At 43.7% G+C, this 18,523-nt stretch overlaps 1 protein-coding gene across 1 annotated transcript in view; it reads right to left on the reverse strand.

Moving 5' to 3' along the window:
- Window positions 1–9,106: 9,106 nt before the first annotated feature.
- Window positions 9,107–18,523, reverse strand: part of PREX1 (phosphatidylinositol-3,4,5-trisphosphate dependent Rac exchange factor 1) — a 129,013-nt gene continuing 119,596 nt past the window's right edge. The window contains exons 30-40 of the mRNA XM_056549313.1: window positions 17,852–17,980; window positions 17,205–17,246; window positions 16,909–17,126; window positions 15,893–15,992; window positions 13,518–13,661; window positions 13,323–13,434; window positions 12,302–12,359; window positions 12,023–12,210; window positions 11,786–11,888; window positions 11,639–11,706; window positions 9,107–11,016 (exon numbers count right to left, since the gene is read on the reverse strand). Coding sequence (XP_056405288.1) covers window positions 10,974–11,016; window positions 11,639–11,706; window positions 11,786–11,888; window positions 12,023–12,210; window positions 12,302–12,359; window positions 13,323–13,434; window positions 13,518–13,661; window positions 15,893–15,992; window positions 16,909–17,126; window positions 17,205–17,246; window positions 17,852–17,980 — 1,205 coding nt within the window. The 3' untranslated portion in view covers window positions 9,107–10,973. The remainder of the gene's footprint in view (window positions 11,017–11,638; window positions 11,707–11,785; window positions 11,889–12,022; window positions 12,211–12,301; window positions 12,360–13,322; window positions 13,435–13,517; window positions 13,662–15,892; window positions 15,993–16,908; window positions 17,127–17,204; window positions 17,247–17,851; window positions 17,981–18,523) is intronic.

The following is an 18,523-nucleotide window of genomic DNA, read 5'->3' on the forward strand; positions in this document are numbered from 1 at the left end:
GCGTACCTTCCTGTGATGTCACGCACATATAATTAATTATGCAAATTACCATGGCATTTTTTTGGAAAAAAGGTGGCAACCCTATGTGTGCATAAGGGCAGTGTATGCGTGTATTGTGGGCTGAGTATGTGTGTGTGGGGACTGTGTATATGTATATATGGGGGCTATGTATATGTATATGAAGCCTGTGTATGTGTACATGGGGCTGTGTATGTGTATATGGGGGCTGTTTATGTGTGTGGGGGTTGTATATGGGGGCTGTGTATGTGTGTGATGTATATGGGGGCTGTGTGTGTATAGGGGGGCTGTGTATATGGGGGCTGAGTATGTGTGTGTGTGTGTGTGTGGGGACTGTGTATGTGTGTGGGGGATGTGTATAGGGGCTGTGCGCACGTGTGTGGGCTGTATCTGTGTATGGGGACACAAAGTGGACACTATTACTATGTGAGGCAATATTGATGTGGAGTTTGTATAGAGGTGGGGATGGTGCTTTAGAAAGGAGTCTAAAATGTGTGTCCATGAGGTTCTGCAAAGACAAGTCATAGCTGCGAGAACTCTTCATGGAGGTCCAGACCAGATGGAGAAGGAAAAGAAACTAGAATAACTCCGATCAGAGAAGACGTCGCCTGTGAGTCCTGTCATTGTAATCACCTATACTGTCAGCAGATTATGGATTCTACCTCTGTATGGTCAGTGGGGGAGATTTATCAGGACCTGTAGAGAGGAAAAGTGATGGAGTTGCCCATAGCAACAATCAGATTGCTTCTATTTTTCAAAGGCTTTCTTAAAAATGAAAGAAGCCACCAAATTGGTTGCTATGGACAACTTCTCCACTTTTCCTCTCTCAGTATGTGGGAATAGTCACCCATTTTTAGGGCAGTTTTACAGTAACCAGAATAGGGTATATTTGATTATAGCAGAGTGTCTGTGATAGCACTGTGCACATGAGGGGGTAGGGTCATATAGCATGGGCATTTTCTTCCTCATAGCTGGCTGCTATCAGGCCCTTAACCCCTTCACGACGAGCGACGTACATGTACGGCGCCGCGAAGTGTCACTTGGCGCGCGGCGACGTACATGTACGTCGCGGGGTTCCGGGAGCGCCGCGTCACCGGTAGCAGTGATCGGGCCGGGATGACTACCCGGAAAATAAGAGGGATCGGGGGTGTCCAAGACACCCTCGATCCCCCTAAAGGGATACGAGTTTGGTGGCAGGGGTGCCACCCCTGCTATTGGTCGGCCGAGCGACCGACTGATAGCAGACCGGGGGAGGGGGGGGGGGGGGTGGTTAAAGTTCGGTTCCCCCGCTTTGCCCACCTATCGGTGTCCGGGCATAACGGGGGAACCGTCCAGGGAAGGTCGGCGCCAGAGGTCCCTACCTGGATCCCGGATCCCCGTTCGCGATCCTCCCCCACGTGCGGCGGCAGCAATACTTCCGGGTCCTGCTAAGTGAGTTGTTGCCTAGCAACATCCGGAGGGCCACAGTTTACAGTGGTCTCTAAACCGTGGCCCTCCAGATGTTGCAAAACTACAACTCCCAGCATGCCCAGACAGCTGTTTGCTGTGTGGGCATGCTGGGACTTGTAGTTTTGCAATATTTAGAGGGGTTCAGGTTGTAGATCACTAAGTGGTCTCAAACTGTAGCCCTCCAGATGTTGCAAAACTACAACTCTCAGCATGCCCAGACAGCAGTTTGCTGTCTGGGCATGCTGCGAGTTGTAGTTTTGCAACATCTGGAGGGCCACAGTTTTGAGACCACTGGACAGTGATTTACAACTTCAACCCCTCTAAATCTTGCAAAACTACAACTCCCAGCATTCAGGAACAGCATAAGGCTGTCTTGGCATGCTGGGAGTTGTACTTGCGTGCCTCCAGCCATTGCATAACTAAATCTCCCAGCATGCCCTTCCGCAATCAGTACATGCTGGGAGTTGTAGTTTTGCAACAGCTGGAGGCACACTGGTTGGAAAATACTGAGTTAGGTCATAGAACCTAACTCCAGGTTTTCGAGCCAGTGTGCCTCCAGCTGTTGCAAAACTACAACTCCCAGCATGCATGGTCTGTCAGTGCATGCTGGGAGTTGTAGTTTTGACCCCCCTCCCGTGTGAATGTACAGGCTACATTCACACTGGCGGCAGATTACAGTGAGTTCCCCGCTACAAATTTGAGCTGCGGCAAATTTTCCGCCGCAGCTCAAACTCCTAGCGGGAGACTCAGTGTAATCTGCCGCCAGTGTGAATGTAACCTAAAACACTACACTACACTAACATAAAATAAAGAGTAAAACACTACATATACACACGTACACTGCCCCCCCACCACCCCCCATCCCCAATAAAAATGAAAAACGTATTGTATGGCAGTGTTTCTAAGATGGAGCCTCCAGCTATTGCAAAACAAAAACTCCCAGCATTTCTGGACAGCAATTGACTGTCCAAGCATGCTGGGAGTTTAGCAACAGCTGGAGGCACCCTGTTTGGGAATCACTGGCATAGAATACCCCTATGTCCACCCCTATGCAAGTCCCTAATTCAGGCCTCAAATGCGCATGGCGCTCTCACTTTGGAGCCCTGTGGTATTTCAAGGCAACAGAATAGGGTCACATATGGGGTATCGCCGTACTCGGGAGAAATTGCCTAACAAATTTTGGGGGGCTTTTTTTCCTTTTACCCCTTATGAAAAGGAACAGTTGGGGTCTACACCAGCATGTTAGTGTAAAAAAATAAAAAATTTTACACTAACATGCTGGTGTTGCCCTATACTTTTCATTTTCACAAGAGGTAAAAGGGAAAAACGCCCCCCAAAATTTGTAACGCAATTTCTCCCGAGTACGGAGATACCCCATATGTGGGCGCAAAGTGCTCTGGGGGCTGCACAACAAGGCCCAGAAGGGAGAGTGCGCCATGTACATTTGAGGTGATTTGCACAGGGGTGGCTGATTGTTACAGCGGTTCTGACAAACGCAAAAAAAAAACACACCTACATGTGACCCCATTTTGGAAACTACACCCCTCACGGAATGTAATAAGGGGTACAGTGAGAATTTACACCCCACAGGTGTCTGACGGATCTTTGGAACAGTGGTCCGTGAAAATGAAAAATTTTGCACAGCCCACTGTTCCAAAGATCTGTCAGACACCAGTGGGGGGTAAATGCTCACTGTACCCCTCATTTCATTCTGTGAGGGGTCTAGTTTCCAAAATGGTATGCCATGTGGGGTTTATTTTGCTGTTCTGGCACCATAGGGGCTTCCTAAATGCGACATGCCCCCTGAGCAAAATTTGCTCTCAAAAAGCCAAATATGACGCCTTCTCTTCTGAGTAGTTCGCCCGCAGTGCACTTCAGGTCCACTTATGGGGTACCTCCATACTCAGAAGAGATGGGGTTACAAATTTTGGGGGATCTTTTCTGCTATTAACCCTTTAAAAATGTGAAATTTGGGGGAAAACCTACATTTTAGTGAAAACATTTTTTTTTTTTTACATATGCAAAAGTCGTGAAACACCTGTAGGGTATTAAGGCTCACTTTATTCCTTGTTATGTTCCTCAGGGGGTCTAGTTTCCAAAATGGTATGCCATGTGTTTTTTTTTGCTGTTCTGGTACCATAGGGGCTTCCTAAATGCGACATGCCCCCCCAAAAACCATTTCAGAAAAAAGTACTCTCTAAAATCCCCTTGTCGCTCCTTCGCTTCTGAGCCCTCTACTGTGCCCGCCGAACACTTTACATAGACATATGAGGTATGTGCTTACTCAAGAGAAATTGAGCTACAAATATAAGTATACATTGTCTCCTTTTACCCCTTGTAAAAATTCAAAAATTGGGTCTACAAGAACATGAGAGTGTAAAAAATGAAGGTTTAGAATTTTCTCCTTCACTTTGCTGCTTTTCCTGTGAAACACTTAAAGGGTTAAAACATTTACTGAATGTCATTTTGAATACTTTGGGGGGTGCAGTTTTTATAATGGGGCATTTATGGGGCATTTCTAATATGAAGACCCTTCAAATCCACTTCAAACCTGAACAGGTCCCTGAAAAATTGTGAGTTTGAAAATTTTGTGAAAAATTGGAAAATTGCTGCTGAACTTTGAAGCCCTCTGGTGTCTTCCAAAAGTAAAAACTCATCAATTTTATGATGCAATCATAAAGTAGACATATTGTATATGTGAATCAAAAAAAATAATTATTTGGAATATCCATTTTTTCATCAAATTTTGGGATTTTTCACCAAGAAAGGATGCAAGTTACCACAAAAATTTACCACTATGTTAAAGTAGAATATGTCACGAAAAAACAATCTCGGAATCAGAATGATAACTAAAAGCATTCCAGAGTTATTAATGTTTAAAGTGACAATGGTCAGATTTGTAAAAAAGGGCTTCGTCCTAGAGGTGAAAATGGGCTCCGTCCTTCAGGGCTTAATGTTAACCGTCCGGTGGCAGCTGCACATTACAGCAGAACAGTACTATAAAGGCACAGGCAGTGGAGGTCACATAGTGACGGACAGTCATACACATCTGACCTGAAACGCTTAACAGGCAGCCACGGATGGTCTCAGGGGGAGAAGCTGTGAAGTGACTGACAACTCTCTTCTTTCTCCCCTACACTACTTTCCATGGAGCTGACGTGGGCAGACATGCCTGTGCACAGCACACTACCAACCCCAGTAGCCACTTTTCTTGAAGTGGCAGAGCGGGGATTATCGGATGACGCAGACACCAATGTACACTGCTCAAAAAAACTAAAGGGAGCACTAAGATAACATGTCCTAGATCTGAATGAACTAATCGTATGAAATACTTTCGTCTTTACATAGTTGAATGTGCTGACAACAAAATCACACAAAAATTATCAATAGTAATCAATTTTTTCAACCCATGGAGGTCTGAATATGGAGTCACACTCAAAATCAAAGTGGAAAACCACACTACAGGCTGATCCAACTTTGATGTAATGTCCTTAAAACAAGTTAAAATGAGGCTCAATTGTGTGTGTGGCCTCCACGTGCCCATATGACTTCCCTACAACGCCTGCACATGCTCCCGATGAGGCGGCAGATGGTCTCCTGAGGGACATCCTCCCAGACCTGGATTAAAGCATCAGCCAACTCCTGGACAGTCTGTGGTACAACGTGGCGTTGGTGGATGGAGCGAGACATGATGTCCCAGATGTGCTCAAATCGGATTCAGGTCTCGGGTGGGCCAGTCCATAGCGTCAATGCCTTCCTCTTGCAGGAACTGCTGACACACTCCAGCCACATGAGGTCTAGCATTGTCTTGCATTAGGAGGAACCCAGGGCCAACCGCACCAGCATATGGTCTCACAAGGGGTCTGAGGATCTCATCTCGGTACCTAATGGCAGTCAGGCTACCTCTGGCCAGCACATGGAGGGCTGTGCGGCCCCCCAAAGAAATGCCACACCACACCTTTACTGACCCACCGCCAAACTGGTCATGCTGTAGGATGTTGCAGGCAGCAGAACATTCTCCACGGCGTCTCTAGACTCTGTCACAGTGTGAACCTGCTTTCATCTGTGAAGAGCTTGTGTTCTCTGACAAATGCCAAACGTCCTGCACGGTGTTGGGCTGTAAGCACAACCCCCACCTGTGGATGTTGGGCCCTCATACCACCCTCATGGAGTTTGTTTCTGACCATTTGAGTAGACACCTGCACATTTGTGGCCCGCTGGAAGTCATTTTGAAGGGCTATGGTAGTGCTCGTCCTTGCACAAAGGCAGAGGTAGCGGTCCTGCTGCTGGGTTATTGCCCTCCTACACGTCTCCTGATGTATTGACCTGTCTCCTGGTAGCGCCTCCATGCTTTGGACACTACGCTGACAGACACAGCAAACCTTCTTGCAACAGCTCACATTGATGTGGCATCCTGGATGAGCTGCACTACCTGAGCCACTTTTGTGGGTTGTAGAAGCAGTCTCATGCTACCACTAGAGTGAAAGCACCGCACACTGTAGATTTTTGTTTTGTATTGATCAGTATAAGGCTGCATTCACACATTGTAAAATATGCAGAATGTCCGCACGGAAAACATGTGTGGAAAATTTGCACATTTGAATTATCCCGTGGGCGCTAGAACCGCTCAGAAATGCGCCATCTCACAGACTATGTATTTCTGAGCAAAGTCTGCAAACAGAATAGAACAATGTAAACAGTGCAGCAGAGTCCCAATGAAATCAATAGGTCTCTGATGCAGAGGTATGTCCGTGTGGAATATTCCTGCGGAATTCCGCCAGACCATTCTTCTGTGTGAACCTTTCCTAAAAGTATACAGAGCTTGCAGATGCCAAGTTTTGGGTAAGTTTGATATGGCCTATGTAGTTATTTAAGGGGGGGGGGGGATATAAGATCTGCATATCCCACTCCATTGTTAAAGGGGTACTCCGCTGGAAAACTTTTTTTTTTTAAATCAACTGGTGCCAGAAAGTTACAGATTTGTAAATTACTTCTATTTAAAAATCTTAATCCTTTCAGTAATTATCAGCTGATGTATGCTCCACATTTTGAATTTCCTTTCTGTCTGACCACAGTACTCTCTGCTGACACTTCTGTCCATTTTAGGAACTCTCCAGAGTAAGAGCTAATCCCCATAGCAAACCTCTCCTGCTCTGAACAGTTCCTAAAATGGACAGAAGTGTCAGCAGAGAGCACTGTGGTCAGACAGAAAGGAAATTCAAAAAGAGAAAAAACTTCCTGTGGAGCATATAGCAACTGATAAGTACTGGAAGGATTAAGATTTTTTAATAGAAGTAATTTACAAATCTGTTTAACTTTCTGGCACCAGTTGATTAAAATTTTTTTTTTTTTTCCAGTGAAGTACCCCTTCAAGTACACTTTTTGTGCCGCACATCTCTATTAATATGCTCCTTAATAATATTTTTCTCTACACAACTGGAGGCAGAGGACTGGCTGGCGAGACAGCAGATGTCTCCATAGTTGCATCTCTGTCTTCTATCAGTTCTCTGTCACCTGTTTAGGTTAAACTTGATGGACTCTTACAAACAATGGTGGGCATTTATCATTGTAAGTGAAACATTTTTTTACACCTTTTTTTTTGTGTGCTGGTAATGTGTAGGTGCACCAAATTTATTAAATGGACGCAGGGAATTTGATAAATTTTGTGCAGATACACATTTCCTAGATTTTCTCTGGCTTATTTGTTGCGCAAAATTTAGCTACTTTTTAATCCTGATGCGCAAAAATTTGTGACTTTTCTACACATACACCAGAAAGCAAAGCCAGGTCTGGGCTGGTGTATTTTTATGACTTTTTAGAAATGTTTGCACAAAAATTTGTGACTTTTCACAAAAATCGCAATTGATACATGACCACGGTATAGTAAAAAGGATAAATGGTGCCCTACAAGTCCACATTGTGAAGAATGTCTATTTGAAAAGCTGGAAAAAGTCACAAAAAAAACCCCCACTGGGCCTAAACAGCTGAAAATATAGACAACAAAACAGCTCTAAATGCATTGATAAATGTCCCCCATGTGACTATGTAAACTACAAACCGCAGATATGCAAAGGTGGATCATCATAGCTCTATGTCTGTACTGCATGAATGTTGTGTTCTCTGGACAGTTTCTCCATTGCTCTATGCTTTGCAGTGTAAACTGAGACAAACACGCCATGGCTTCTGTGGTTTGCGCCCCCCTGCTCCGATGCAGTTTGTAAGTTTTGTATTATGATGCTATATGTGTCTGTTAGTTTCTTACATTCTGCTTCGGTCTCACTTTGATCAGACTACATAAGAGCGATTGGTACCCTATTGCCTTCATGGGGACTTGCTAGATAATCATTTTCTAGTGGTACTATGCTCTTGGACTATCCTTACACGTGATCCCGATCTGGTATATACTCCCCATTTCTCCATGATCTATATGGTGTATAGATGCACTCCCCCCTCCAGTATCCTTGTAATTGCTTGTACACCTCAATGTGCACTGATTGCCATGTTTATATTTGGAGGATTATATTTTCTGTGCCATAGTGCCTCCTAAATTGGGTTATCTGTCCTTGCTGTCGGGGCTCCTTCTACCCCCCTTTTTTTCACGCTTTTGTTCTTTTTTCTTTCCTCTAAGTTGGATCTATTACTACTACATTGCAGGCTCTCCCCACTAGATGAAGCCATTACCTTAATTTGCTAGTACTGCTGTTTGTTTCCACACCCCCTGTTCTTATGGGGGAATTTGGTTTCATAGTTCTTCATACCCAGCATCTCTCATCTGTGGTGTCCTGTATTGATATGCATTTGGCTGTAATACTTAGCCATATCTGTTTCTGCTTGACACTGCTGCTGGCAGGAATTTCTGTTCTCGTGACTAGATGTATAATATCTTGGAATGTCAGGGGTTTGAGGACTCCAAAGAAGCAAGCTCTGGCGTTCGCTCATCTTCATAGATTTCTTACACCAGAAAATACTAAACTTTTGTCAATGCACTGGGTTCAATGGTCTTATTACTCCTCTCACGCTTCTTTTTCTAAAGGGGTCTCTGTTTTAGTATGCAGAACAGTATGATGGGAGACTATTTGTGTGCACAAAGATCAAATGGGAGAAATATTTTCGTGCATGCTTTTTTTTTTATAAATAACACTCTCTGTCTTATTATTTGTCTACAACCCTCCTCCTGACTCTTTGGATAGCGTACACTTAGCTTTTTTGTTTGCTGCATGCTATTCAAATACTAAAACTATATGTATAATTTCTGATTGCAAGATCCAGTGTTAAAATTCTGTGTTGATACGCAAAGCACTGCTAAAAAATTATCTGTACAGAATAGGAAGTCTCAGCCTGGTTTAAGCCTACTGGCCAGAATGAAAACTGCAAGATTTTTAGATTTAAAAATATTGATAGTAAAATGAAAAATTAGAAAAAATATGACCTAATTTTTTTTTTATGTGATTACCATTAAAACAATAGGTAGTTTTTTGAGGATACATTCCCTTTAAAAAAAAAAATAAGAATGAAAAATTGAATCTCTTTGTATTCTGCTTGTGGTGTGTCCAATGCAGTGTTGTCATTTAGACCTGGTGGGTCTCCAGACTGTGGGAGGGGTCTTCACGGAACATATCATGAGATCAGTTACCAACTCTTTATATGGAAATGGTTTATTTCAGACAGTTAGCTGACAAAGTTGTCTGTACAGAGAGAAGTGGTGCCTCTATAAAAGCGCGGACGAGTGTTCTGAGGTCACAATAAGATCTGTGTAGAATGCGCCATGGGTGGATTTCTATAGGGTTCAGGTGTAAGGGAAGCCGCGCCTGAAGGAGATCAATGACAGAACAGGAGATGGTGGTTTTGCGCTTTAGTCCTCACGCAGTAAACATTGGCTTATCATACTAGGCTCAGGAGAAGATATGAGGATCAAATATCCACAACACCCCAAAATTATGATGTATTCAAGTAGGAGGAATGTGTAATAAAGATGGGGGAGAAGGTACCAGTGTAAACCCCCCATATACTGAAGCCAGCCACTGCCTGTATCTTGTTACAGAAGACGCAGCAGCAAAGATGAGAGTCTGAAAAGCGCCACCATTAATGTCATAAGGTCACTTCTAGGGACAATATAACTCCTTGTACATGAACACTGACTAGGATTGTATGCTGTCTCCAGAGATTCCAGGTAGAGTTTGGAGGAGACTGAGTTTAGGAGTGTCTGTTATCCGTATGCAAAAGGAAAGCTCTCACTATATCCATCATTTGTCTCCATAGGCCCTTATACACCTGGCAGAGGCCAACAGCATGCCATTATGGCCTACGTCTCCTCCCTGAGAGGAAAACCCATCATTACATGTGCTACATCTTAAGGGGCTCCGCCCTGACCTGGTGCACCCCCTTCCTGTATAAGGCCACTCCTAGTGTAAGCAACACTTGCTCTGGAATGCATAAATTATCTGAAAAACATTCAGTAGAAGACCGCTTTTTCATCTCTTGCCCTAAGACCTGCTCAACTGTGGGGTCCATGCTGCCATCTCTAAAACATCCTGTTTTCTTGCATAAAGGACAAAGCTCTACTGTGGTTCAGAGGGTGGTACAGTCCATGTGGACACCTGACCATGTGCTACAATGATGTCAGATCTTAAACGATTCCCCACAAGTCACAACATGATGTTATGCTGAAGGCCACAAATATGTCCTATGCAGAGTTTAAGTTGCCCCAAAGTTTCCATGTTGTATAAAAGTATACAACATCCACTCATCAGTTATCATAGCCCCCTTATCGACAAAAGGGAACAGAATGACTGCAGTGGCAGGTCACAGGATTTATAACCTCCGCCATAAAAGTAACTCAGAGTAACCTTTTCTGTGATGGACAGACCAATGGAGGACGTGAGGAGCTTGGTCTCAGATTGTGATCACTAGTAGGCCGCAGCTGCAAAGTGAAGAATTCTTGGTCAGGCTTCAGTTTGGCGCAGTTGCCAGCAGGATGAGAATTGCTCAGTTTTTTTCCTTTGTTGGACATTTCCTTGAGAAGCTTATTTAATTACAGAAGTAAAATCTTAATATATAAAACATTGCAACATAAAAATCTGAAATAAAAGCTAAAAAGGTAAAACTGCTCCTGGGGGAGGGGCTGGAGCAGGGGAATCATCTACAAGTCATAATAAATAGTTTTGTGCCATTAATAGCCGGAAAGTGCAGTTCTGTTCCTAATACTTGAGGCAGTGGCTTCGCTTGTTTGGTAGACAGAGGAGCTTCACTCCTGGTTGTGGCAGTTATGGTTTCATACGTCACAATCCATTACTTACCCTCCAGTTTGGCCACATTATAACACTGATATACCCTGGCACATGTCCAGTGTTCAAAGAGTCCATTATGTGCCAGGAAACCCCAGGGACAAGCCCAATACAGGGCTGTACCCTCCCCCAAGGAATCACAATGGGCAATAGCTCCTCTGTCTCCAACAGGTCCCTTCATGTCACCGGTGCTGAGTGGCATATGTCATAGTCTCCAGAAAGTTACAAGTCTCCATCTCGTGGTGGAACACACAACCTGTAGATCCTGCAGGGTACATAAGATAAAGGATGTGAAAGTAATAATCTGATCACAACAAGGGTCTGGCTCTGCAGGAGGTGGTATCATGAAGAAAATGGTGGCAGTCTACAGGAGGAAGTGCAGAGAGAGGCACCAGGGGCAGCATCTGGCAGGGTAGGGGGCACTGAGCAAGGGTAGTATCTGGAAGGGGTGGCATCTGGCAGAGTAGAGGAGGGAGACACTGAGCAAAAGTGGTATCTGACACAGTAAATGAAGGGGGCACCGAGTTAGTGTAGTGCCTGGCAGGATAGAGGAAAGGGCACTGAGCAGGTGTGTACGTGAAAGTGGGGGAGAAAAAAAGGGTGTGGTATCAGGCAGGGCTAGACGATGGGAAAGCAGGGATAGTGTCTGACAGAGTAAGAAAGAGTGGTACTGAATAGGGGTGATATCTTGCTGGATTGGAGAGACACAGAGTATTATCTGTCAGGGTTGAGGAAGGAGCATTGAGTAAGGGTGGTATCCTGCAGGTAAAGGGGGGGGGGGGTATTAGGTAAGGGTGGTATCTGGCAGGGAGGAGAAAGAGGGCACCATCTGTCAGGGTATGAGGCAGGGATAGTTTTGGGGAGGAATGAAGAGGGGATGTACTTACCGTGGAGCAGACTGCAATGCTTGATCCCTGACTTTTAGGTTCTTTGCTGAGATTTCCACACGAGGACCCTAAAAGAAAACCAAGATATTAGAGAAGCAGGCAAATGGCACAACACCCATAGGGCAATACCCGTTGTTCGGCCCTTACCTGCTTCCTCATAATGTCCATGGCCTGCATAATGCACTTGGGGAGCAATCCATGACTCCGGGCCAGGATGGCTGCCTGTTCTAGAGACACACTCAGCGTACTCCTGTGTGTAAGGAACCATAATGAAGGGCAAGAGAGTAGTTATGGAGGATGAGGGTGAAAGTACATGTACATAAAGGTATGAAAGATGAGGACCGTACAGGTCCAAGGGCGAGGACATATTCTGGCATCAATTACCTCTGCATCCCTGTGCCACACATGATGATCTGGCAGGCCCCCAAGCGGTAGCAGAGCTCTGAGGAGATGGGGAGCAATGCGGCCCCTGACAAGCTGTTCTTACACAATTCTGATGGAGATTGTTTTGGAGTGATGAAACATTTCATGAGCCGGCAGAGCTCATCCAGAGCGTTTATGGGGCGAATGAGCTGTGGACAGAACCAGCAAGAACACAGTTATCAATGAGAGGAATTACCTGCAGCGATGTCACTTGATGCCCTGGATGATGACAGTCTTTACCTGGTCAATCTTTATGGCCGTGGTATTGGAGTCGGTCGACTTTTCTAGGTAAAATGCCCTAAAATAAAGATACATCAGTAACTCGGGAGGGAACAACACGGCAAAAGCAGTGCTACTGCGGTGAAAAAAGAGTGACACTGTGGAGACTCTAAAAACTGGAGTGATATTGCGGTGATATTATGGTGATACTAATAAAGGTGCTGGGTTTATATAATGGTGATATTGAGGAGATATTGAGATGATAATAGGGAGAAACTGCACTGATTTTAGGGCGATACTGCAGTGATATCAGAAGGATACTGGCAAATTATCAAGGTGATACTACAGTGATATTGGGCTTATACTGAAGAGATACTGGGGTTATACTGCAGCAATATAGGGGTGATATTGAGGTTTCCTTAGTCACTGATTGTTTTATACATTACTTCACTTCTAGTGAATTATGGGCTATAGAAGGTTAGGCTGCTTTCACACTATAGAATTATCCGTTTTAAAGATCCGTTAACAAAACCATTAAAAACGGACATTAAATGGCCGTTACAAAATCCCATTATAGTCTATGGGATTTTTACATTACCCGTTTTAACCAGTCATAGCCGGTTATTAATAACGGACATTATTTTGTGACGGTTAAATCGCCCGTTTAACTGCCGATTTTCAGTGTTTTCATAACGGAACATATAACAGATCTTTAAAAATGGATGAATGGATAGTGTGAAAGGGGCCTTAGAACATTATGGCTGCCAACAGAAAGCAGCGCCCCCTCCTATCAATGGGTCAGGTCTGGTATTGCAGATTGGATCCAATCACTTGTAAAAACTGATACAGCCATGGACAGTAGGGTGCGTGACTTCTGGTGGCAGCCATGTTATCCTAACCAAATACAACCCTTTAAACATGGTGGCTCATTCTTTATTTGGTCAGAATTTTACATTCTGGTATTTTAGTCACAGTTTTGAGGATTTTGTGAAGTGGTACATGAATAGTGTAGTTACTGCAGGGGCTTCTTTCTTTGCAGTACCTGATTTTGCGGTAGTAACTCTGTACTATCTCCAGGGAATTCTGGTTAATCTGCTGCTGAATGTCCTCTGGAGGCATATTACTGCCTGGTTGACCCTCCGCACTGTCCAGAGCTGCAACCACAAAGTAAGAGAGTAAAAAGGGGGCCATGTACAGGACCCCTGCCCCTGACATCACCCCCATGAGGTCCTCTTACCTTGTGTGAACAGGACAGACTGAAGCTTCAAGCAGCCACCATGCTCAAACTTAGTTGGCAATTTTGAGAAGTGAAAACTATCCAGGTAGAAGATGACTTTGAGGGCCTGGCGGGATCCTTCTATGTGGTGGAAGACAGCTGTGTCTGTAGGGGACATAAACACATTACTTCAAGGGAATGGTATAGGGGAGTCTAATTCTCCAGATAACCGGGACAGAGGTCAGTGACATAGATCCGCTTTGTGAACAGTTCAGGGAGGCTTGGAACCAGCCTGGGTCAGTCAGCCACATATATAGCCCTTATAGCCCAAGCATAATATTTGGGGGTGTCCTGGAAAATCACAACTTTTACCGGTCAATGTGTGATAGTGGCCAGCAAGATAATATTATCATCATGCTGACTGTTATACTTGGAAAAAAATCACAGAAAAAGGCTGGTTACTGGTACAAGGGTAGATTACGCACCTATTCCCATTATGATGCAGATAAGCCATAATGCTATATAAGAGGAGGTTGCACAGGTGTAAAATACTAATGAACAACAACTCACACGCAAACTATTCATGAGGTGGGTAGTTGCTTAGTATTATAGTTGCAGACAGCTAAGGCATCCACAGGGTGCCAGTAATATGATAATGTGTAGTGTACCATGCTGGCTTACAACCTTTTAGTGATGCCCAAACTATTCGATTAGGCGAGCTGCCTAGCATCTTCTATGTGCGCCCCACAATGCATTGACACCCCAGGCTCCTCCAACATCAAAATAATCAGAAGTTAGTGTGACTATATTGGTAAATGTGATTATATTGGCCAGCTGTCGCTGTGATGATATTCATTAACCCCTTAAGGACTCAGCCCATTTTGGCCTTAAGGACTCAGACAATTTAATTTTTACGTTTTCATTTTTTCCTCCTCGCCTTCTAAAAATCATAACTCTTTTATATTTTCATCCACAGACTAGTATGAGGGCTTGTTTTTTGCGCGACCAGTTGTCCTTTGTAATGACATCACTCATTATATCATAAAATGTATGGCGCAACCAAAAAACACTTTTTGTGGGGAAATTAAAACGAAAAACGCAATTTTGCTAATTTTGGAAGGTTTCGTTTTGACGCCGTACAATTTATGGTAAAAATGACGTGTGTTCTTTACTCTGAGGGTCAATACGATTAAAATGATACCCATTATTATATACTTTTATATTATTGTTGCGCTTAAAAAAAATCACAAACTTTTTAACCAAATTAGTACGTTTATAATCCCTTTATTTTGATGACCTCTAACTTTTTTATTTTTCCGTATAAGCGGCGGTGTGAGGGCTCATTTTTTGCGCCATGATCTGTACTTTTTTTTTTATACCACATTTGCATATAAAAATCTTAAATCATAAATTTTTTATACATTTTTTTTTAATAAAATGCATTAAAAAAGTAGGAATTTTGGACTTTTTTTTTTTTCGTTCACGCCGTTCACCGTATGGGATCATTAACATTTTATTTTAATAGTTCGGACATTTACGCACGCGGCGATACCAAATATGTCTATAATTTTTTTTTTTAACGCTTTTTGGGGGTAAAATAGGAAAAAACGGACGTTTTACTTTCTTATTGGGGGAGGGGATTTTTCACTTTTTTTTAACTTTAACTTTTACATTTTTTTTTTACACTTGAATAGTCCCCATAGGGGACTATTCATAGCAATACCATGATTGCTAATATTGATCTGTTCTATGTATAGGACATAGAACAGATCAGTATTATCGCTCATCTTCTGCTCTGGTCTGCTCGATCACAGACCAGAGCAGGAGACGCCGGGAGCCGGACGGAGGAAGGAGAGGGGACCTCCGTCCGACATTCCGAATGATCAGATCCCCGATCCGATCGTTCATTTAAATCGCGCACTGCCGCAGATGCCGGGATCTGTATTGATCACGGCACCTGAGGGGTTAATGGCGGACGCCCGCGAGATCGCGGGCGTCGGCCATTGCCGGCGGTTCCCTGGCTGCGATCAGCAGCCGGGATCAGCCGCGCATGACACGGGCATCGCTCCGATGCCCGCGGTTATGCACAGGACGTAAATGTACGTCCTGGTGCGTTAAGTACCACCTCACCAGGACGTACATTTACGTCCTGCGTCCTTAAGGGGTTAATGGTCCGTGTGATTATTTTAGTAAGTGGTCAGTGTGACCATATCGGTCAGCGTTATGCTATTAGTTGTTTGGAGTCAGTGTGATGAGACTGGTCAGGGTCATGATATTAAATAAAAGTCTGTATGAAAATGTCGATAAGTGTGATGCTGGCTGTCAGTGTGACAATAATGGTCAGCAGTCAGTGTGATACTATGGTCAGTGTGACGATATTGGTCAGGGTCTCTTACTGGCTACAAGCGTTTCGTCCATCTGCTTGAAGTAAAACACCACTTTGTCCAGGTCCTGCAGTGTTGCCTTAATGTCTTCCAGCATCACACGCTCTTCTTTCTATCAGACAGAAACATGGCTGTTATTTGGGGGTCACATCTCTGCAGCGTTAAATATATAATCTCAGTAATTAAAGGGGTACTCCACTGGTAAAAAAATTTTTTTATAAATCAACTGGTGTCAGAAAGTTAAACAGATTTGTAAATTACTTCTATTTAAAAATCTTAACCCTTCCAGTACTTAGCTGCTGTATGTTCTAGAGGAAGTTCTTTTCTTTTTGAATTTCCTTTCTGTCTGACCACAGTGCTCTCTGCTGACACCTGTGTCTATTTTAGGAACTGTCCAAAGCAGGAGCAAAGCCCAATAGAAAACCTATCCTGCTCCAAAAAGTTCCTAAAATGGACAGAGGTGTCAACAGAGAGCACTGTGGTCAAACAAAAAGGAAATTAAAAAAGAAAATTATTTCCTGTGGAGCATACAGAAGTAATTTACAAATATGCTTAACTTTCTGGCACCAGTTGATAAAAAAAAAAAAAATTTGTTCCAGGGGAGTACCCCTTTAAGCGTTAGGTGTAGTACTACATGTGCCCACTCGAGGTGATGGATTAAGATATTAATAGAGAAGTAGCAGCGCAACTGTTCCAATCGTCCCCTCCTTATTGTATTCTGGCACTCTCCTCTTAACATCCATTTTTGTCCTCTGTGCGGTTCTATCTTCCTGCTTTGTGTGACTCTTGTGCCAATGATGTTGCCAACTGGAAGGCCTCTCTATGTGAATGTCATTGCCAGACCTCCTGGATAACACAGGGCGGTCATGTGCAGGACTCTGTGGGGAGGGGGCTTAACGGCATCCCCATGTGGGGGGACGACGACGACATTGTGTTAGAGCTTATAGTAAATGTAAAGACCACATCCTGCATCTGTTTTACAAAGGCAGCTATACTCAGTGAAGGTCTGTGGATGGAGACATACTTACCACGTTGGGTGACAGCAGAGACTGGTAGCTGAGGAGGACTCCAGTCACGGCTATCTGCTCCAGCCATTTCCTGCTGGCATCCCGGCTACTTTCCTCATACTCGCCGTTGTTGTTGTATCGGTAGTTGAGGGCCGCCATGAGCTGCTCTGTAAACGTACAGATGGCAGCGACCAGAGTCTGACAGAAGATCACATCTCTCCTGACCTGTAGCTCCGTATCTGAGAGGAGAGGAGAATGTTAGAGCCAGAGTCACCGCGCCACCTTCAGATCTTACACCTAGCGGGAGGGACATATACCTGTGCACTTCAGCAAAGCCAACAGGAGCTGGTTCTTTCCATCTGAAAAGAGGGAGATGGGGAAAAGTAAGGGGGGAATGTATCAATGGTAATGCAGGTGAACAAATTTTCCACCCCTTTAATGTGTGTGGTGGTAATATGTCTGTGCACCAAATGTAATGGTTGCATGGCAAATGATAAATATGGCGCTAGAATGCTTTTTTTTACTACACTTCAGTACACCACATTGTATAGCTCTCTCCTCTGTGACTTTTTAACCTGATGCAACAATTTGTGGGACTTTGTACTAATGCACGCCAAAGCCAGTTTTTAAAGCGTAGCCAGGGTGTAGATTTTAGACAAATTGAAGGCTTTACAACATTTTTTTTAGAAACTTTTTGCCAAAAGTTGCACATGATAAATTCAGAAAAATAATTAGATTTTGACATACCCATACAATCATGAGAAAATGGTCTATTTGAAAATTTGCAAAAAAAGTCACAAAAACTAACCGACAAATTTAGAGCGTAAATATAGTCTACAATCAATGATAAATTCACCCCTAAAGTTCTTCCACCTGAGGATCACGAAGTGTTGTTTATCAGTCATATAGAGGAAGGCTAAAGTGCCTGTCAGTCCACACTGCCAAACATCCAAGATTTACAAACCTTCTACGTATTTCTGGATACTCTCAACCAGGATCTTGATGGAGTTTGGCAGATTCCATGGATCTTCTCGGACGCTCAGCTGGATCATGCTGCGGCACTTAATTGTCCATTCTTCCTTTTTCTGAAACTCTAGTGGGAGAAACTAAGATTTTCAGGGAGTGATTGGGCAGACTAGATGGGCCAAATGGTTATCTGCCAAAACATTCTATGATGAAAGAATATGAAACTAAAGTGCCATAAACTGGCAGTATCACCCAGGGATAGAGATGTGAGCCCACCCTGCACAGGAATCAGACTGACCAGGCGGGAGATGGGAGGTGGGAGAACAGAGGAGCCAACCTCCACCCTATGTACAGTAATAATGCAGTTATATGGTGTATAGCAAATGCCATCATAAAGTATATAGTTTTTGTTGCTATACAAATTTACTGACCCCCTCAAAAAGTAATAAGGCTCTGTTTACATGTCCTAGAGGAGCTGTCTCAAATTTTTTTTTTAAATGCTGGAAAAAAATAATAGTGTAGTAAACAAGTGAATATACATCAACAAATGCATAATAACATACTGTATGAAAAATAAATGCCTGGAAGAAGGCATTTTCTGGGTACCAGTCTCCTCGTGCCCCTGATCAGTGAAGACAAGGCAGGTAACCATATTCTTTACCTGCCATTA

The sequence above is a fragment of the Hyla sarda genome, chromosome 12 (assembly GCF_029499605.1).
Source record: "Hyla sarda isolate aHylSar1 chromosome 12, aHylSar1.hap1, whole genome shotgun sequence".
In the NCBI taxonomy this organism is placed as follows: Eukaryota; Metazoa; Chordata; class Amphibia; order Anura; family Hylidae; genus Hyla; species Hyla sarda.